Genomic DNA, 22,612 nt, shown 5'->3' with positions numbered 1-22,612 from the left:
TGTTTTCTTGGTATATCGCAAAAAGGTAAAAGCCCAATTCTCATCTCCACCAATACTGTACCATCCCTTTAAAGATAATAAAAAGTTTTGGTACCTCAAAAGCTTCCCTGAATTTCCTTGTCTTGGTTTGTGTTTCAGGTTAAAGTACGTTGTCTGTGAGAATTACTCGCCCCAAAGTGCTCTCATGTCTTAGTAATCATGCAGTAATGGTTTCGTACCAGAGCCGACGCTGTACAGCGTCGATAAATATTGTACGAAACCTCTGACTGCGACCAGCAGCGTGCAGCCCATTGTACGCATAGCTAACTGCGACCAGCAGCCCCATACGCATAGCGTAATGGGGCTTCGCATTGTAGCATTCAGGATCATGACAGAATTAGTATCGCGGGTAAATGTCAACTTAAAATCCAAAAATTTCTTCGATTTGAAGACTTACCAATTAAGTTGAAGTATTGAAAACAGGCTTCGAACAACGTTTGGTTCTGCCAATAGTCCCTTTCTGTTCGAATTGATGACTGAATGTGACTCGGTCGAGAGGACCTTGGGAGAGCTATACACTGGATACCATGGCCAGCGCATGCGCACACAAACATCTTATCCGTTCCTGGATTTGAAATTTGTGTGCATGTGATGTGTTCGCATGCACTGGCTGTATACTAGTATTCATTGTACTGTATGTAGCTCTCCTAAGGTCCTGTCGACCGAGTCACATTCAGTCATCAATTCAAAAAGAAAGGGACTATAGGCAGAACCAAACGTTGCCCGAAGCCTGTTTTCAATACATCAACTTAATTGGTAAGTCTTCAAATTGAAGAATTTATGGGATTTTAAGTTGACATTTACCCTGCGATACTAAATCTGTCATGATCCTGAATGCTACAATGCGAAGCCCGATTACGCTATGCGTATGGGACTGCTGGTCGCTATGCGTATGGGGCTGCTGATCGCAGTTAATTGCATGATTACTAAGACATGAGAGCACTTTGGGGCGAGTAAGTCTCACAGTGTTAGTTATATGAAAGGTACTTTAACCTGAAACACAAACTAAGACAAGGAAATTCAAGGACACTTTTGAGGTACGGTACCAAAACTTTTTATCATCTTTAATGTCCTGCGTGGTCATGGTTCTGGTACTTTCAGAATGTTTCACAAACTGCACTTGACATCTTTGATCTTGTAGCACACTGTACAGGAGAATCACAATATTTTGTCAATTCACACCCAAATATTATTAGAGGGATGGTATAGTTTGGGTTGAAATGGGGGATTCAGATCTTAACTGTTTACGAGATGATAAGAAACCACTTATAAAAGAGCATACAATTCTGAGAGGAATTCCAGAGTTTAATTGATGGAAATCAGTTTTGAAATGGCTGGAGATATCCAAAAACAGAGTAAAACTTAGTGGTCCAAATAAAAGATGGGACCCACCTTTTATTAGGACCTCTTTGTTGTTGTTGTTTTTTTTTTGTTGCATATCTTAGCAGTTTCAAAGCAATTTCAGTCAAACAAAGTTTGAATTCCTCTTAGAGTTTAATATTCCGTTATATTTCATAATAGGTTTCTCATCTCGCCAAAAAAAGAAAAGAAAAAAAGAAACCTGAAGCCCTATCTCAACCAAAACTATGCCATCCCTTTAAATCTTGTGATCCAATGTGGTGTGGATGATCCATATGCATGAGGAGCTCCTTGAAATGTGTCTGTGTTTTTTTTCTTCCATCTTATTTTATCTTCTCCATCCTCTCTGTCCCGTCTCCCTCCCGCAGACATCCAGGAGTTCTACGAGTCGACGTTGATGGACAGCTCCAAGTCGCTGTCGCAGAAGACGCTGGAGACGTTACAGGTGGCGTCGAGGTGGGAGGAGCAGCAGCAGTTCACATCCCCCAAGCAGACATCCGAGGTAAGGGCCGACCGTGCTCCACGTGTGTGGTGGTGGTGGTGGTGGTGATGTCTTCCAGGCAGGCATCCCAGTGTTTCTAAATGGAGGATTTACCACAGAGAGAGAGAGAGAGTTTGTCTATTTAACCTTTTCTTTTTTTTCTTTTAATGTGGGCATTGATACAAGAGCAATGCATCGAAGAGAAGTGAGTGCTTATTTTTGTTTTTGTGTCCTTGTTTTTCAGTATTGATATGAAAATTGTGTGTGAGATGAATGTAGGAATGTTTGTTTGTTTGTTTGTTTGTTTGTTTGTTTGTTTGTCTGTCTGTCTGTCTGTCTGTCTGTCTGTCTGTCTATCTCTTTCAGTATCGACATGATGTGACAGCAGTGTATCAGAGAAAAGTGAGAAATCAGATGCATGGTCTAGAAAGCTGTGAGCAGTTGTGGAATAATCAGAATGATACCATGATCCTATCAAATCTATCTTGAGCAGCCTCTTCAGACTAACACTGGTTTTTATGAGGGGCTTTGCAATATCATAATATGTACATAATTATGTTGCCAGACACCATTATTTTTCAAACTATAGTCTGTTATCTTCTTTTTTAATGTCCCAAGAATAAGCAGTATAACAAATCATTGTACCGGGAATTGCACTCGGGTCCTTCTTTCTAAGTACCCAGAGCCCTCTCCACCAAGCCACAGTGCTGGCACATCCCCTTCTGGACAAGTCAAAAGAGTTTCTTCTATGTGTGACCGCAATACAGCCTTCATAGTACATCTCATTTGCCTTTTTTCTTTCTTTTTGGGAAATGTTACTAATTTCACATTGCCATTGTGCAACGTGCTGTCCTCAATCCGCTGAGATATGCAGGCTTCCATTTTAGCCTCGATGATGTCATTGTCAGACGTTTCAGGGGTGCTTGTGCCATCTGCAATAGCCCTAGAGGTCTGAAATTGACACTAAGTAGAAGTAATCTGCCGACAAAACGGTGTTTTGTGTGTGAACAATCAATTTCTGTGCATGACTCATTGCCGAACCCCCTCCTTTTTTGTTGTTGCCGTGTTACAAGTCTTCTTCGTCTTTGAGGAAAATGAAAGGGGGCGATAATCGCTCTGGACGTCTGGGAGCGGTCGGGGCGTGTCTTCCGAGGATGACTGTTGTATCCGCATCCGCCGATGATGGATAACTCTGGGGATGGGGATTGCTGGATGGCAGATTTACGTTGATGATGTGTTGGCTTGCCGGTGTCGTTTCCACTTTCTCCTCAATCTCATCTTAGTTGGTGCGCGGAAGATACACAAGAAGCGCAAATCATTTCTCTACTCTCTCCGCACCGGCTTCAATAAACTTATGAATGGATTTGTTGTTGTTGTTTTGTTATGAAAAGCAGTGATCACACAGTTTTTTGCCTCATTTTCCATGAGAAATCACATTCAGGAAGCATCTACCACTGTTGGAGGGATTTTTTTTTCTTATTCTTTTTTTAGGGGGGGGGGGGCGAATGACCAGTCGATGAGAATCAGAAGTAGTGACATTTTTGCAAGAATCTCTCCCTTGGAATGATGGATTTCAAAAGTCAACATATCATTGTAAATGCCCCCTTCCTTGTGCCATTGATAAATGTTGTTGCATCATAAACACCACAGAGCATTCTTCACTCAGGCAAAATAAGTCAGTGCTGCAAATTTAAGCCTTTACTTTTAGCAGTGTATGTTGCTTACAGTTTTTGTTTGTTTGGTTTTTTTCTTCAAAAATTTTTTATGCTCAAACAAGATTCTCAGCTTGGCCCAGAGGCAAATACTGTACCAAGTGAAGTAAGAAAGATTTTAGGCATATTTGGTAATTAGTTATTGTCTGCTGACCTTAATAAACTTATGATGGGAATGTGTAGGAGGGGGAGGGGGAAGGGGAGGATGGAGAGGGGGAAGGGAGGAGGGGAGGGGGAGGAGGGGCAAACGAGGAAGAAGTTTCTAGGACGGTACTAATTGGCTCATGGATGCAGGATCTGTCAGCTCTGAGTGTCAAGGGGCTGGCCCTGGGGAGGATGTCCTGGATCTACTCTCTCGCTAGACCTGGGCTTCCTGTCTTTGTGCGTGGTCCTTGAACCCTGCACAAAGGGATGCTGCCTCAATCTATTGTGATGGGACGTTCTCACATGTGGCCCAGTCCGCCTGATGCCCGCAATGCTCACTATTAAAGCTTGACCTCATTTGCACTGATTTTCGAGTTACTCTTTTATTTAGGTTAGCCAATTTATAAGCTTTTGCTCGCTGTGACATGACATTTGCTCCTTCGACAATCGTTCCGATATTATTTTCTCCAAGGACTTAAGATTGTGGTAGGGGTTTTAGGTTTAGTTTGATGTGAGGATTAGGATTAGGATTAGGGTTAGGATTATGTTTATGGGTAGAATTTATGTTGAGCTCTGTGTGCAGATACTTCATGGGAGTGATTGTCTCGGGAGCAATACAAATGTCATCAAACCTTTGTTCTCAGGTATATGTTGTGTTCTTACCTGCCTACCACAAATCCTTGAGTTTCTGTGTATAGCCAGTTTTAAAGAGATCACTGATTTTTTTTTTTTCCCAGATAGTTCCAGTCTGTAGAGAATGGAAAAAAGGTGAAATCTGGACTTTCTTTAGAAGAGTGTGATGCTTATGGGAGTAAGAGTGGTGTTTGCACCTACATGTATGCTATTGAAAGGGGTCCCCACCCCCCCCCCACCCCCCCCCCAGCAAAGTGACAAAATTGCATCTAGGATGCAATTTGTGGTTCTTTCATTAACCTCTGGTGTCACGGCAACGGTCCCTTGAAAATTTTGTCATAGTAACCGTGACGTGTCTGAAAGCAGAGATTCATCTCGGTCTTTTTATACAAATGACACACCACATGAAAGCAGAATAGTAGCATGTACTGAAAGCGGTGTGATTAGCAATAGCTGACTAAGTCGTGACACATATTAACACGGGAGCTACGAGGCGGCTTCCGAAAATTACCTGTCACACGGACGCATTAGAGTGCGTCAGTCGGCTAAGTGAGGCTAATTCATTGTCGCCGAGAGAGTCGGTACGTCATTAAAAGACAAGGTCTGTGTGACGGCTTCTTTATACTACAGTGTTTTGTTGGCAGTGTGTCAGATTCATTAAACCTAGTTAGAGCACAAAGGCCAGGATTGGGATTTTGACCCACAAAACTGTTTATTTTTCTTCTTCTGTCAAGAGGCTGAAATGATGGGTAACCAGATACCAATTTGTATAAAAGTGGTGTTTTATGGTGCTTTATAAGGAGAGATTATCAAATGTTAAGACTCAAAGTTAATGGAATGCATTTAGTGACAACATGAGTAGCGCTGTATGAGCCTCTTCATTGAATATAGATAATGTTTTGATATTTAGTCTGAAGCACAAACTATCAAACAGTCTGTTATCTAACAATCAAGAAGGGGTTGTGAAAAGAAATGTTCTGTACATTTATTGTTGTTGTTATCGTTAATGACGGCTTTTTTCTTGAGACAAGACCATTAGCAGGCCTCCTGTTGAAAATGAAAAATGCTTAACTGTGAATTTTCAAATACTTTTGGTTGAAAATGAGAGGGGTGTAAACTTCTCAAACTTCATGCAGTATTTAAGGACATTATCAAACTGTAATGCCACTGTATCGATCCCCTGATTATGGGCAACATTGCACAGTCTGGTCGAAAGACTATCAGTAGGGCAGACACACGTGCTGTTGCTAAAATAAGGGCGACGACTTAAGCAGATCCAGTCCCCTCCGTGCGTTGTTTCTGGTTCAAGTACATCCTGAATGGCCAGGCAGCGTTCCGCTTAATGAAATGCCCACTCACCGTGAATACTTGGGGGTCACCCCCTTTCTTTCCCCAACCCCCCTCCCCCTGACATACACCCCAACCCTCCCCCCCCCCCAACACACCCGTCATACTGTAGTACATTACTGCAGGCATCTGCTACATCCAGAACAGCTGTTGTCTCTCAGAATTTATGAAAGAAAAATATGTGTCCGTAAATAAACACTCATCACTGATAAGGAGATACATGTTATTTCTGTATTCCAGCATTTATTAATTTTGGTTTTTATGAAACATGTTTTTATCCAGTAGAACATGGAACATTTACAAGCGTAACTCCTTTGATTGAAAAGATATCAAATGGTCTTGCTTGTGTTGTTAAGTTGTTTGTATTATGTGTGGCATGAAATACTTTACATTGCCTATATTTTGCAATATTTTGATTTTTGCCCATTTGGTTAGTCATTTGATCATGTGCAAAATTAATAACTTGTAAAAATATTGTCACCCACAATGACTGCAGAAATGTAATGTATCCCCAAGCGAGGTAATTACTAACTTGTTAACTTTCTCTCTTTTTTTCACTTGTGTTCTTGATCAAGGATGTTACCTCTCGCAGCTTTGTTTGACAAGTCCTGATTTCTAAATATTACATTCATGAAATATCTGCTGTTTACAGTGAGACATAAGCACTAGTTCTTCTATCTTTAAGAGTATTGCTATCCACCAGATATAGATAGCCATCAATCAGTCAATCATGACAGTGTGTGATTACTAACCTTTTCCAAAAATTATCCCCTATCTATCTATTTATCTATCTATCTATCTATCTATCTGTCTATCTATCTATCTGTCTATCTATCTATTTATCTATCTCTCAATCTATCTATCCATCTATCTGTCTATCTGTCTATGTATCTATCTATCTATCTATTTATCTATCCATTTATCCATCTATCTATCTATATCTTTCTCTCTCTATCTATCACCTATAAATCTATCATCTAACCTTCCATTTGTCTGTCTATTTATACCATCTATCTCTTGATATATCAGTCTATCCATCTGTCTCTGTCCATCCAACTATCTATCCATATTTTTTTTTTCAAATATTGCATTTGAAGCTGATCTTTTAATGCTTTAAGCAGTGAAAATGTACATTATCAAGTGACCAGATTTACCACCTCAGTTTTCCTCCATAGACTCTAATAATAGAATGAACCATAATTTGGAAACTGCTTGCTTGCTTGCTTGAAGATATCCAGTGACCAGAGTTACCACCTCAGTTTTCCCTCATAGACTCTTAAGGATAGAATGAACCATAATTTTGAAACTGCTTGTAAGATATGAGCAAAATCATTTCAAAATCTTGTGTTGAAATGCTGAAGTATGTTATCATCCATTTGAACATCATGTTATATATAGTATTGGCAGTGCAGTCAGCAGAGTTCTATAGGATGTATGTATTTCTTTTTAGTAATTGAACAACCGACCACCTTAGCAAACAGTGTCCCCTTAAACTTTGACCTGGATTGATAATGCTTTGAATTATCTGACTGGCGTAATTGAAAACTCTGTTCAGTCTCTTTTTGATGATCATTTTAATCTTCTTTGTGTACACAGCAAAAATGTTGATGTCATTATCTGATGCCATGATATTTGTTATTGGAGAAGACAATGTACACATGTACAGCTTTAAGACATAGGACTTGTGAACTTGTCTGGCTTTGAAAACAAAACAAAGCAAAAATTATGATCGATTGTCTAATGTGAGTGAATGGAAATCTTTGATTTGCATGAACCACATTGTACTTTTTGGTGTGATCTGTCTCAGTGATGAAGAGATTTATTTCTTGTAGGTTTTAGGCTGATTGTTTAGATACTATTGTTGTTGATATTTGTGAGTGTGTGTGTGTGGGGGGGTGTGAGGTGTGAGATGGATAGATAGATGGATAGATAAGTTGTATAGATATATAGAAATAGAGATAGATAGATAGAAAGAAAGAAAGAAAGAAAGATAGATAGATAGATAGATAGATAGATAGATAGATAGATAGATAGATAGATAGATAGATAGATAGAGATAGATAGATAGATAGATAGATAGATAGATAGATAGATAGATAGAAAGATAGATAGATAGATAGATAGATAAATAGATAGATAAATAGATAGATAGATAGATAGATAGATAGATAAATAGATAGATAAATAGATAAATAGATAGATAGATAGATAGAAAGATAGATAGATAAATAGATAGATAGATAAATAGATAGATAGATAGATAGATAGATAGATAAATAGATAGATAGATAGATAGATAGATAGGTAGGTAGGTAGGTAGATAAATAGAGAGAAAGAGAACTCAGGAGAGAGTATATTTTATTGTATCAGTTACAGTACTAAAAGTCCCTTTGAACCCTGACGTGCAGGTTTATATGATGTGCTGAATGCAGGAGCATGTCAACATGTCATGACATAAAGTTCAAATTCAAATAGTTTTATTTCCATATAAAGTAATACAAAGTAATAAACATAATGCTTACATGAATACAAAATATTTTAAGGAATTTTGAAACACATAAGCTTCATCAAAACGTTTATCAACATTATTGATATTACACCATCAGTCAAAGTTTGACTGCAACACACTGCTGTATGATCTGTGCAGTCACAATAACAATAAAAAGACACACACACAAATGAAGTTAATGCTGGCCATTCCAGCTTTAAGTTAAAAGGCATCTCAATCTTTCCATACATGTTCCGCCTCACAGCCATAGCCGTGACCCTGCGTCCTGCTTTTAAAAACTCCCATGTATTATTTGTCCACGTATGGAGGCCCCCCCCCCCCCATCACATGGGAGTTTGTTAAAATGACTGCGTAATATTGTGTTTGACGTGAACTTGGGGCATTCGCACTGATGTATGTGAGTGTAGAGTTACGTTCAGGTGGTTCCGTTTTGATGACTTGGGGGGGGGGGGGGCTTGATTAGCCCCTGTCAGGTTTATGATGAAGAATGTGACTTATGCCTAGATCTCTGAATCTTGAGTGGCCCATTTAACACACAAGAATTATTCATATATTGTTTGGGGTTACAAAATTTGATTTTATTTGCCACTGCCCATCTGCAAATGGCCAAACAAAAAACCCCAGTTGCCAGCAAAGCACTATGGCTATCCATACCTATAGGCAATGATGGGAGCATAACACAGGAAAACCTCCTCCGAGGCCTGGTATAGTGAGTTGCACCATGCAATATAAAGAATTCATTCTGTTTTTATTTTGTGCCATTCACACACATTTTATGTAGCAAATTATAGCAAGGACTTGAAAAAATGTCAAGATGGATTGATTTTTGCATGTTGACAAGGACTGCAATAGCTAGTGATTTCTTTTTCTTTAGGTGTTTGTGTGTTTTTACAAACAATTCGAAGAAATATCAGTTTTCGCATTGCATTGCATTGCATTGATTTAAAAGAAAAAAAATGGGGAGTATGAACAGGCCTGATATGATATATAGGGTAGTATCAGATTTTTCTTGTACAATTTCTTTACAACAAAGATACAAAGTAGTGCACTTCACTTTCATTACAGGTTGGTTACACACACAAAATGGATTTTCTTGCAATGGCACGGGGTATTTATTTATAATTTATATTTATTAGGTGATCCGAGTATCCACTCGGATCACCTATTGTATCTGTACGGATTCTTTCTTCTTCTTCTTCTTTCTTTATTTCTCCCCAAAAGTTGTGCAGAGGTTAGCTCAGAAAGTACTCTGCCTATCAATTTCAAACTTATACCATGTATGTATCGTGTCCCAAAGACGGCAATCGAACTAAAATCAAAGTGATCAGTCGACCGTGACGTCACTATGACGTCATTATATGAAAACACATTTTCAGTCATATCTCATTAATGGAATGAAGTTTTTCAATGAAATTTACGTCACATATATTTCAAGTTATGCGCATTCTACTCATATTCTCAAAATTCACATTTTCTCTTGGTACGTGCGCGTACGCGCGCGTTGAAATATTTGTATGCTCAAATCGAGCTCAAATTTTTTTTGCACACGTTTCAGACCATTTGGAGCATTTTTTGAAAAATTGAAAAAATCGGACGGACGCGTACGCGCGCGCGCATATACGCACGCACAGCTTATATGCAATAGAAATTTCCGGTTTTTTCACACGTATCGGCTGCCTGAAATGTCAAGGAATATTTCTACCAAGTTTCAAGTCAATACAACTCAATATGACGTCATACGGGCCCGTCAAAGTTGAAATTCCGCGCGCGCGTCAATGGCGATATACAGTACAACTATGCCAAAAAACTGCCGATTTTAAATCCGATTTTACTCGTCAGGATGGACGGTGACCCCCCATTTTCTATACATATTTTGAAAACTGATGAGTTGTACATGTCATTTCATGGGTTGGCAACGCTGACAAAATGATTAAAAGATATCAAATTTCTTAATAAAGTAAAAAAAGTAAATTTTCAAAATGACGTCATCAAATTTCAAGTTCATTCGAGCGTATCTCACTAGTCCTTTGTCAATTTTCACCCAGATTTCAGTATGATGTAGCTTATTTAATGTTCTTTCAAACATAAAATTACAATGTTCTGATTGGATAACGATATCACCTCGTAAAAATGGATTAAAAGTAATCTTGTCAAATTTGACCAGTTTACGTGTTATCTCTATGGGAGTGCAGTTTTTCTGGAAATGAAAATTGACATGACTATCTTTATCGAGCACTAGCTCACTTAAGCTTCGGTAAATTTCTCCCAGATTTTAATATGTTGTAGCTGAGACTTTACGCTACCGTAAGTGTGCCCTTTGTTTTTTCATACGATGTCAAAATTACGTCAAAAAATTGGGTTGAAATTCAGGCTGATCTTCGATGTATTGAGATATTTCTTTCTTTCTGCAACTTTCTTTGCAATAACTCAAGAAAAACGGCCTCTATCACTTTTATATTTTGCACATGTTTAGTTCATGTCACGTGAATTATTTCATAAAATAACAGCTACTTGATCGGACACCATCTTGGGTATGTAAATTAGGGTCAAATGTCATAGGTGTTTCACCCTGTATCTTAGTGAATACATGTCTTATCTTTCCCATATTTTGCACACGCAAAGACCATGTTACAAGGATCATTTCACAAAATAATCACTATTTACTCAGATGCCATCTTGTCTGTGCAAATTGAGGTCAAAGGTCATATGTACTTCTTTTTGTATCTTCGTTATGACGTGTTATCTCTATGGGAGGGAATTTTCTTTAATGTGAAAATTGACATGATTGTCTCTATCGAGCACTAGCTCACTTACCCTTCGGTGAATTTCTCCCAGATTTTAATATATTGTAGCTGAGACTTTGCGCTATCGTTTTATTTCCTTTGTTTTTTCATACGATGTCGGAATTACGATAAAAAATTGGTTGAAATTAAAGCTTATCTTCTATGTATTGAGATATTTCTTTCTTTCTGCAACTTTCTTTGCAATAACTCAAGAAAAACACGCCCTATCACCCCCATATTTTGCACATGTTTAGTTCATGTCTCGTACATTATTTCATAAAATAACAACTACTAGATCGGACAACATCTTGGGTATGTAAATTAGGGTCAAAGGTCATAAATGTTTCATCTTGTATCTTAGTGAATACCTGTCCTATCTTTCCCATATTTTTCACACGTATAGACGATGTCGCGAGAATCATTTCACAAAATAACCACTCTTTCATCAGATGCAATCTTGGGAGTGCAAAGGTGGGTCAAAGGTCATATGTATTCATTGCTGTATCTTCGTTATTCAGTGTATACAGAATTTGGTACCAAAGATGGCAGATATGACTCCCTTTTCTAAATGAGAATGCAAACATCACACGGCCAATGTCTCTAAACACAGATGAAACTTGTATGGTCATGCCTATTGCGATCAGGACTCGAATCATTGATAAAAAAAATCGGATCACCTTAATTTGTCAGTGATGACAAATTACAATCTCTAGTTTATAATTTTGGGATTATTCCTAAAGTGTAAGAAAGGTTTAGGGACAAGCACTTCAGAATTGAGGTATGAGTTTTCTTTTACCCATTGAGGGTGGGATGATTTTGCTGCAAGACGCATTTCCCATAGACACTTGCCCGAGTATACTCGTGACTCATCCTGAATGGGTTAAAAATCTCTTACTTTCACCTGAGAATTATTATACACCCTGTGTCCTGACAGATTTCTTTTCCCACCTGATGTAAGGATGCAGAGTAGAGAAATGTCTGTGTGTGTGTGTGTGTGTATACTTTTCTTCTTCTTTGGTGTTGTCTCCTTCTTCTTTGCTGATGCTATCTTGGTTTTGACTGATCACTATAATAAAATATTAATGTTATACATTTTCAATGTTGGAAGGATTAAGGAAAATTTGTTTCAACACCAAAAAGTCCAAACAGACTGCTGTTTCTGCCTTATGTGGGAATACTGACAAGTTTTTATATAAATGTGTCTGTATGTATGCATGTGTGTGCACATGTGTGCATGTGCACGATTGCCATGTTTTTGATGGTGTTCAATTTTGATTGAACTGTAATTCAGTATGCATTACTTGCCCTTACCATTGGAAGGGTTAAGGAGCAAGGGGGCATCAATTTTTCAGCAGAGCAATATATACCTCATCTCCCAAACATATTCCGCTTTCTACCTTGATTGAGGTAGGGATGCAGGGGCAGAGAAGAAGAAGAAGAAGTGTACGTGATGTGTGCGGGCATATACGGCTGTGTGTATGAGAGTGCACGGCTTTCATATCTTTCTCTGCTGCTATTTCGTGTTTTGATTGAAATGTAATTTCCCGCCTATTGACGACCCCATCATCTTCTCAAGATCACAAGTCATAACTCTTTCGAAGCTGTCAATTTATCGCTCGGAGGCACCAACGGCAGCAGCAGCGGGCGAAAAATCTGGGCCAGGGAGGTTATGAGAAAGCGAGCACACACACGCATGCATGCACAACTCTGGATCACATGGACATGAGTGTGCTCTGATCCACTTTTATTGACTGGCCTGTCTGTGGTCAAGAGGGGGCGCTATTTCAGTATGGCCTTTGGGTGTTTATTGATGTACACAGTGTGTCGTATGTAGTTATGCGAGAGGGGGCTTCATCATTGCATGTGTAGATATGGTAGACTTGTGGTTATGGGGGGGGGGGCATTTGTGAAAGGTTGTTTTGAGCGCCTTTCTCAGCACCAAAGATTATTGTAGTTACTAATGGCATAATTTTCTCCCAAAATATCTGTTTTTATGTGGTACTTACAATGAATCCTAATAGGGCTCACACCCGTAAATACAAGGGAATGCCCCAGGCCCCTTCACAAATTCGTACCAAAGATACCAAAATAAATGAAGAAAAAAATTGATTAAAAATCAATGATGTAGTTTGGCAAAAAACTGAATAGCTGTAGATATTGAGTATGAATTCCTCTACAAGTTGCATTTTGGTTGGAAGATGAAAGCTTTTCTGGTGGAATTTGAGGGGACTATATTTCATTGGGCACGTGTACGGAAAATGGGTGATTTTTTGAGTGATAAGAACTCGTAGTCTGGCTTTGCGGACCCCTGGACAGAATTTGAACTGAATTATCCACCCTGAGAATTTGATGGATGAAAGGGTATATCTAACTTATCCAGGTTAGTGAAGCTGAAACACCTCATTTCTCCCAGCTGTTTTACAGAATTTTTTGAAATTTGATTTTTAACACACATCCCTATGGGGAAATATTTATGGGTGTGAGCCCTATAGAGGATGCATGCAATGCACACAAGTCTATGGGAAGTATTCATCCCATACAAATTCTGCTGGTTTATGTTGATCTATTGTGTCAGATCTCTTCCTCCCTCCCCCCTTCCCCTTCCTACCCCCCCCCCACCTCTCTCCTCTACCCCCCCCCCCCAACTCTGTTTGGCTACAATTTGTTTTCTTATTATGTTGTTGTTGTGGTATAGATAGATCTTTGTACATAGCAGGCATCAGTATCACACAACTTTGAATGACTGTGTTATTTTAATGTATTTCTTTGTTTGGCTACCACTGAAACAGGTCAAACTTCATAAAGTTAGTCTGTTTGACAAAACAGAGTCTTTTCAAGTATTTTGTAGGCAATAATGTGATGATGACACCCCCATAATCAAAGATTACTGCCTGCCTCTAGGTATTCATCGTATGAAGAACTGATCCACTTCATCATTGCATGTGTAGATATGGTAGACTTGTGGTTATGGGGGGGGGGGGCATTTGTGAAAGGTTGTTTTGAGCGCCTTTCTCAGCACCAAAGATTATTGTAGTTACTAATGGCATAATTTTCTCCCAAAATATCTGTTTTTATGTGGTACTTACAATGAATCCTAATAGGGCTCACACCCGTAAATACAAGGGAATGCCCCAGGCCCCTTCACAAATTCGTACCAAAGATACCAAAATAAATGAAGAAAAAAATTGATTAAAAATCAATGATGTAGTTTGGCAAAAAACTGAATAGCTGTAGATATTGAGTATGAATTCCTCTACAAGTTGCATTTTGGTTGGAAGATGAAAGCTTTTCTGGTGGAATTTGAGGGGACTATATTTCATTGGGCACGTGTACGGAAAATGGGTGATTTTTTGAGTGATAAGAACTCGTAGTCTGGCTTTGCGGACCCCTGGACAGAATTTGAACTGAATTATCCACCCTGAGAATTTGATGGATGAAAGGGTATATCTAACTTATCCAGGTTAGTGAAGCTGAAACACCTCATTTCTCCCAGCTGTTTTACAGAATTTTTTGAAATTTGATTTTTAACACACATCCCTATGGGGAAATATTTATGGGTGTGAGCCCTAATAAGCTTTCAACAACTCGAGACAGCTTGACTTGTTGCAAATGCCTTGGGATTGGTATGGACAAATGTTTGAAATGCTGCCCTCTCCAGTCAGTGTCAGTACAGTTGTTCCAAAGCAAAGGTTTTGGAAAAGATCAAAGACTTGCATATGAGAACATAGCATTGTGAATGGAAAATGTTTATGTAATGGCAGATGATTTATCATTTTTTATCTAGTAATTTCAATTTTTTTTTTTGGCGTGCGTAAATGCCGTCTTGAAATATCAATAGCAGTAAATAGAATGTATTTTTGATAAGTAAAATTGTATATTTACTCTGGATTCTGCTTTCACTTGGCATAAAGGGCATTTCAAATCACCCTGTTGTCTGACAGGGTAAGTGGATGTGTATCTTTTATATTCAATGGGAAGATGTCCTAAATACTTTTAAAAAGAATAAAAAAAAAGCTTGCCCTGCAATTGTTGGTGGCATTACCCTGGGAATGTTGCTGTGTGTTTTTTTATAAAGTGTATGCACCTTACCTTTTTCTCTTCTTTTTAAACAAATTCAACTTGCCCCTGGATCCAGTGAGTCGTTCCATCGTCATAGAAAACATTCATGTCTATTCTGCATGGCTTTCTGACAAGTTATCCAAGTCTTCCATCCCTCCATTCCTTCAGTGTGCATCAGATTGTCAGTGATTACCAAAATTCCAGCCACATTAGCTGCCCCTCACAAGTCTGCGTCCAGACACTGTTAAAGGGACACTCTCCTCTATGTTCAATTTGACTTTGATACTGTGTCATCTCCTCATTCTCCTCCTTAATGATTGGCACTTTAACCCTTTCTCTGTCAGTAACTTTGAACTGTGTATGCAATGCTCATGTTTTGTGTGTTTGTGTTTGTATGTATGTGTGTGTGTGTGTGTGTGTGTGTGTGTGTGTGTGTGTGTATGTGTGTGTGTGTGTGTGTGTATGTGTGTGTGTGTGTATGTGTGTGTGTGTGTGTATATATGTGTGTGTGTGTGTGTGTGTGTGCCTTTATGTACTCAAAGCACACAAAGAGGTACAAAAAATTGTACCAATTGCATTCTGTATATTTTGAAAAGCATCTGTAAAAAGTGCCAGGGCCCTATTGCATAAAAGTTGAGATCAAGCATATGTAAGAAAATCAAATATATGTCAGAAAATCAAACATATTTCTCTGAATATTCAATTTTGATTGGCTAATACCAGATGAATGTTTGATTGCATCTTGTTATGCATCAGGTCCCTTGGTGTCATAGAAGATAATTAGTCCAAAAGAAGATTGTGGATGTTGAGACAAGAGGAGGCTACCGCCGTGGACCCAGATACCTGGCATCCATCCTCCTGCAGGGACGGGCGGGGTGGGGCGGGGTGGGATGGGGTGGCCGAGCAGGGTGGAAGACTTGTGAGAATGACCTTTTCCAGCTGACCTTTTGGATGGAGCTGCAGGGATAGGAACAAAAGTTGAGTAAAGCCCGGTAGCATGCCTGAGATGCCAAGCATGGGAAAGTGATGCCTGTCTCTCTTCCCTTTCTCCCTCTCCATCTCTCCATCTCTCCTCTCCCTCTTCATCTCTCCCTTTCTCTTCTCTCTCCCGTCTCTCTTCTCTCTCCCGTCTGTCTCTCTCATGCACGCTCTCTCTCTGCTCATCTCACTGTCTCTCAGTTTCGTCTCTCCCTCTGTCTCTTTCCAACTCTTTCTTTCTCCTTCAATCTCCGTCCACCTCTTTGTCTCACCATCTCTCTCTCTCTCTCTATGTTGACGTCCATCTCTTTCTCTCTCTTTTTATATGTCCCTATATTTCTCTCCCAATGAATATATCCTCCATCTGAGCTGACCTCCTACCTCCTCCTTCCATGTGGGAGGGAAGTGTCGTCGTGGCTCCTCACTGACTAACCGTCTGTCATAGGAGGGATCCATTCAGCATGGAATCAGTTCACGCTGAATGCCGGAGAGTTACATAACTCGAACAACGCTGGAGTATCCCTGTGAATGATGTGTTGTGTACTTGAATGCTTGTGGTCATCCTCATCATCGTCGTTTGCTGAGAGGACATGGAAACTTGATTGTTTAGATGGACCTTTTTGCATGGATGCCATTAACCATTCGGCTGGTTCATCATCGCATCTTTGCGTTTTCTTCACGGAGGATGCTGTCGTATCTGTGAGATGCCTGGATGGGATGTGGTGATACAGACGTGCAATTGAGGTGTGAAATCATTGGGAGTTGTCATATGGTCTGTGCATGTGGGAAGAGCTGCCTCAACGATTGAAAGAAATCGGGAATATTAGGCCTTTGTACAAGTTTTTATTTTTTAATGGGAATGGAAGACTTTCCCTGGTTTATTTTTCCTCGTGAACCACAAGGAATTCCTGGGGAATGTTTGTTTGGGAATAGTATCATGCCTTGATGATGAATACTACTTCAGTGGTATTGTGATTTTCAGGCAGAATGGAATTTTGATGGAAGATGCTTTCTTTTTGTGTGTCGTCTGTATCCACTTCAGAAAAATAGCTGAAGTAACCTCCTGTACCTGTACACACTGGTGTGTGTATTTATTGATCTGTTTTTCTTGCTGTAAATATGCACTGCACTGCAGTGGTAACAAGGAAGTGTTTGGAGCGAAGATCACTGGTCATGCACATAAGATAGTAACTAGAGAGAATGGCCCTAATGTCAGTGTCAGCCATCTGGTTGGCTGCACTTGTGATGTGTGTGGCCTACATATGCACGAGGGATTTTGATATTTCATACTCTTTGTGTAGACCATCAGGATTTTAATCAACATTTTGAATTTGTAGGAATAAGGTGACATTAGCGGGGTATACCGTAAACGTCAATATTTTCGTGCGATTAATTTTTCGCGCTGAGCGGCTCGAAAACATATTCGCGGGTTCTTAAATTCGCGCTCCGCAGCGGGTTAATACACAGTTGCTGTTTTCATCCAGCGATGCCAGCGTATGAAAGCGACGCAGCGAGCGGCGCGGGCGCGAGTGTGAGTACAAGCGCTCAGCTCACCTCCCTGGTAGTACACTGTACACGTATTTTACTCGATACATACATGTACTGTAGTACTATACCTGTAGTCGCGGAGATGTATATGTAGCACACCAATCGGCCATGGGCTCGGTGCGTGCGGTGCGTGCGATGATACTGCTATATGCGTAGACATGTCTGTACTACGTAGCAGTATCATCGACGAAGCGCACGCAATTCAGGCCGTTCAAAATGTGCATAGAAAATTGCGAAGATATATTCGCGCGTTTTTGAATTCGCGCTAGCCGAACGTAGCGCGAAATCCGCGAAAATTAATGTACCGCGAAAATTTCCACGTTTACAGTATATTCAGGGCAGCAAATGAGAACCAAAATGTTACCACTTTGAATCGGTTTAAATGGTTCTGCATTCGCTGGCGATACGGCTACACCTTCACATAGGTGGCATCCTGACTTTGGCTACAAATCAAAACTTTCATCACTTTTCTAAATTTCCACAACAAATATCATTTGTGTTTCTGCCTGCACATGGTTTTTGCAGTTTCCTAACATTTTTGTGTGTGCATATGTGTGTGTGTATGTGTGTGTGTGTGTATATGTGTGTGTGTTATTATCAATTCTGATTTTTAGAGGTAATTAAAAACTGAATGATGCAAGCTCCGTGCGTGTAATGTGAAGAATAATTGAGTGTTTGTGATTGTGTGTGTGAAATGTTGATGTGTCAAACTTAGGAATAAAGCTCTTGCATTTGTGTTTTCATTCACACATGCCATACAGCTTGCTATATATAATAACCGAGTATTGCACCAGATGGCACTATCAGTGTGATATTATTAAGTGTACTTGCGGAGGGCAGATTATTGACATATTGCGATGCCTGCAAGGGCTTTGCATAGATACTTCAGTGATAAGTAGGTGATGTAAAAAAGAAAAAGAAAGAGTTTTCTCATAGGCACAGAATGTCTGTAAGATTGATTTCAATTCATTGCATATTGAGTTGCTCATTGTATGTGTAGTCCCATACATGATTACATGTGTTGGTTAGGCAGGTGCTTCGCTGGGTTGGACAGACCATGATTTGATTCTGCTGGCATATAGGCAGCACTTGGAGTTTACTGCTTTATTTATGTGAAAACTAGTGCATTCTTATCGCCGGTGAATACGGTAGCTAAGTTTGAACACGAGCTCAAGCAGTCGCAGATGCCTGCAGCATTTCTTTTTGCACCAGTGAGCTAGAGGTTAGTGTGTCAGGAGATTTGATTTTGGTGTTATCTGTAAACTTGAGCCTTTAAGGAGTTTAAGATGACATCTTGACTGTTTTGCTTTTCATAGAAGTTTTAAACACACATACACTCACACACTCACACATACACACACAGAAAAAAACAACAACAGTTTAACAGTTATGTTTGTCAACTATCAGTAGGCATGTGGGTTTTCAGATACCAAAAGTCAACCCTTATTTATCGCCTCCAAGCTGATAGCGTCTCCTTCAGACCAGCGCTGGCCCTTCTCAAGTCCGCAAACAACCTCCCAGGCAGCCCTTGCTCAAATTTTGCTCGTCAAATCTCACCGTCGACAAAAAGCGATGCTGATAACAGCCAGACTTGGCTGCATTTCACCGCAGATAGCTATAAGTAGAGAAAACTATACATAATGAATAAGTAAATTAATAATGCGAGAATATGCATGCAAATTGTAGGATATAGTAGGTTGGGTTCCTTTTCATTTCCTATTAAACATAGATTTCAAACAACACAGAAAATATGTTTCATTAGTTGCACGAACTTGTCGTTTTGCATCATTTTAAAAATATATCTATGAAAAATAAAATCTATTTCGATATGAACCTGTGGAGTCCATGGTGTCTGTACACCTTGTGTTAAATTGATTAAATTAAAAAAAGTAGATGTTGTCTACAAAAAAACAAACCAATTTGCTTTCTGAAATTAAAGGTTCCTTGTATTTCTTTATTTTTATTTTGGTCGCTCTATGCAGCATTTAGGTAAGATATCCCTGTGATATAAAAAAGAATTGACTGCAACTTTTAATGCAATTGCAAAGTGTATTAGACATCATGTGCTGTGCGGAGGAGGCATATATGCAAAACAACAACTGAACACACTTCAGAGTACTGTGCACATGTCAGGAGAAGAGCACACCCAGCAAAATCCATCCGTTCCCATGGCAACAGGTTGCCATTATGTCTGAGAGTGTCAGGCAGGTGAAATGCTCGAGGGGGTGGGGGGATGGAGGGGGTGGGGGGATGGAGGGAGTGGGGCAGGGTATGTGAAGAGGGGGGGTGGGGTGATTGGCAATCCCGCGACTCATTAGCTTAGAGCGCAACGATGAAACCTTGTAGGCGACGGTGAGAAAAGCGTGGTCAGTACACGTGGCGGAAACTCGCCAGTGTGCACATGATTTAGGATATGTGTGTGTGTGTGTGTGTGTGTTGGTGTGTGTGTGCGTGTGTGTGTGTGTGTGTGTGTGTGTGTGTGTGTGTGTGTGTGTGTGTGTGTGTGTGTGTGTGTGTGTGTGTGTCTGTGATGTGTTTGTGTACAGATCCAGTAATGAATTTGCACCGATTGTTGGCTGTTAGATGTTCAATGGCAAGAAGTGTAGGAAGAATGAACGTGTGCTCAGAAGGAAGGAAATGAGGAAGAGTATATGATATTCGCTGTATTTCATGAAATAACTCTTTAATTTCCGTGGACACACAGTGACAAACACATACAGTGACAAACACACGTACACACATACACATGCAAACACACACACACACACACACACCGCATCAAGATGGATTAGCATGTTTTCCATGATTTCATTTACGGCATGATATGTACACGCTCTGTCAACGGTTTTTGAAATCTCTGTTTTTTTTTTTCCCCGTAGTTTTTCATGGCAAGGGATGTCCACTCCCCTGAATGTGAGAAGATGTTGATGCCACCTGCAAGCTTTTTTTTTTTTTTGTCAGCCGTATGGCACAGAGGCAAGCCGCCTGTCGCTGTAGTGGATGTGTTGCTCGGCACAGCGCACGCCGCTTCTCATGAGATAATGGCGTATTCGTTTGGTGCTAAATAGATTTAACCAGCTAGGATGCTTGGAGGGTGGAAACCTCGTGCCGTCTTGGCGTTGATGCCTCTTCACGTGAGAATGACAGGGTAAATTGGTGGCATCGTCCGCTAGCATTTTATAAGGTGAATCTCCTGGCTCACGTCGTCGCAGTGGCACAGCCGTAATTTGCATAGATGCACTCTGTTTTGTAAAGGCGAGTAAGATGATCAACAGGTTGTAATCTGGAGGACAGCCGGTGAATCTCTCTTTATTGGGCTTTTTGCGCAGATCTGTAGAGTTTGGTGCTTTGTGATGTGTTGGTTTGGGCTCGTGGCACTATTGAACACTTAATTTTGTTGTTGTTGTTGTCAAATCTGGAGTTTGTACAAAGACAATGATTTGTTACTGAAGGACGTGCTGTGTTCCAAAGCGAGATTCTTGCAAAGTTTGTAGAAGCTTCCACGTGCATGAAAATCAGTACGAGTGGTTAGCGAAGTTAGATTGCGAATCTTCACTGTCGCATTTCCATGGATCTTTCCTGCAGACCTGAACTGCAGACGTGCTTTGGCATTTGGATGTGCTGCTACAACTGTTGAGTGTTGCTCGCTGAGTTCTCTGCTGATGTGAGGAAGGTTAATGGTGCCTAAAGTACCTTCCAGGTGTAGAATGGTGCACATCAGAAAGTGAATGCACTCACTGTGAAATTACTGTACACGCAATATATATTTAGCGAGTCTATTTTTTTTTTTTTTTTTGGCGATTCGGGACTTCCGACAATTTCACGAGTGGTTAAATTTGCAATTATGGAGGACAGTACTGAATGGAGAAATGTATGCGTGCACGTCACATTCATCGTTGAGATCAGAGTTAATATGTTTGCTTGTTTTGAAATTGATGAATAGCACCAGACTCGCAAAATTCTCGAAAATAAAAACCTCGCAAATATACAGTGATTACAGTACTGTATATATGCGGTATGTTTTGCATTGTTTGATTATTTTGAGGTCTTCACGAGTCAACTGATATTCACGAATTAACAAAACACAAAATGTTTCCTCCCGTAACACAAATGCGCTGTTGTACTAGTATAACATAGTCCAAGATGTGAAATCACAAACTTTTCTCATGAAAGAGAGATCATACTTCTTACTGTGTGACTTTGGTTCATTTATCGTGAATCTAATCACTGGTGAAATTGTCCTGTCACTTCCATTGTGCGATATGTCATACTCATGAGATATGTTGCATATATCTATGGTTTGAATGAAAATTCGTGGGCATCCTCAAAGGCTCGTGTTACCATGGGTCCATATCTAGAATTCATCAGACAAGAATTTGCATCGTATTGTTTTCCTTTCCCCCTCCCCCCTTCTCTCTGGTAGTTTAGCGAAATCATGGTGATATGGACTGTTGTTCTTGGTCATAATCAGTGATGACCATTTACTTTGACCATTGGCATTGACCTTTTCTGTTAGAACAGGAATCTACAAGCGTGCAGTTCTCATGCTTTGTTCCGTTGTGTTTGTTCGGTGATGAAAATATTCTATGGGGTGTATTTTCCTCCAAACATCTTGTGACATATGCTGTGCTCATGGGGATGTAAAACTAAGTGTGAAGATGGGATTGTTGGCATACTTGAATGCACCGTGTATTGCATAACTGCGTTCCAACTGTATAGAGTGTTGCACAGTTCATCGGCTTATTGCTATCATGCTGTGCTATGTTTGGCATACTGTTTGCATGCTCCTTAAATTCTTTCTTCAGACCTCTGAGAGACCGAAATGTCCATTTGCGCAGCTTCGTGCAAACAGTACCGTGGTGTGTACCATCAATCGAGCAATCCAGCAGCGATTAACAAGATTCTGCCAATTTCTGTTATTCCAGCTCAAACAGTCCTGTAAATAGTTCGATCAATTGTTTATATTAAGAGATTAAGTATCTTCTCACCTAATGACTGCACAGTAACATATTTTAAGGGC

The 22,612-nt window shown here is 39.9% G+C and overlaps 1 protein-coding gene across 1 annotated transcript in view; it reads left to right on the top strand.

Moving 5' to 3' along the window:
- The window catches only part of LOC139739732 (disks large homolog 1-like), a 280,561-nt gene that overhangs the window by 76,904 nt on the left and 181,045 nt on the right, over positions 1 to 22,612 (top strand). Inside the window, exon 3 of the mRNA XM_071650335.1 lies at positions 1,767 to 1,900. Coding sequence (XP_071506436.1) covers positions 1,767 to 1,900 — 134 coding nt within the window. The remainder of the gene's footprint in view (positions 1 to 1,766; positions 1,901 to 22,612) is intronic.

This window comes from Diadema antillarum, unplaced genomic scaffold (assembly GCF_040938485.1).
Source record: "Diadema antillarum isolate AM-2024a unplaced genomic scaffold, OU_Dant_1.0 seq00000813_RagTag, whole genome shotgun sequence".
Classification (NCBI taxonomy): Eukaryota; Metazoa; Echinodermata; class Echinoidea; order Diadematoida; family Diadematidae; genus Diadema; species Diadema antillarum.
The sequence above is the reverse complement of the archived record's forward strand: the minus strand, read 5'-3'. Positions and strand labels throughout refer to the sequence as shown.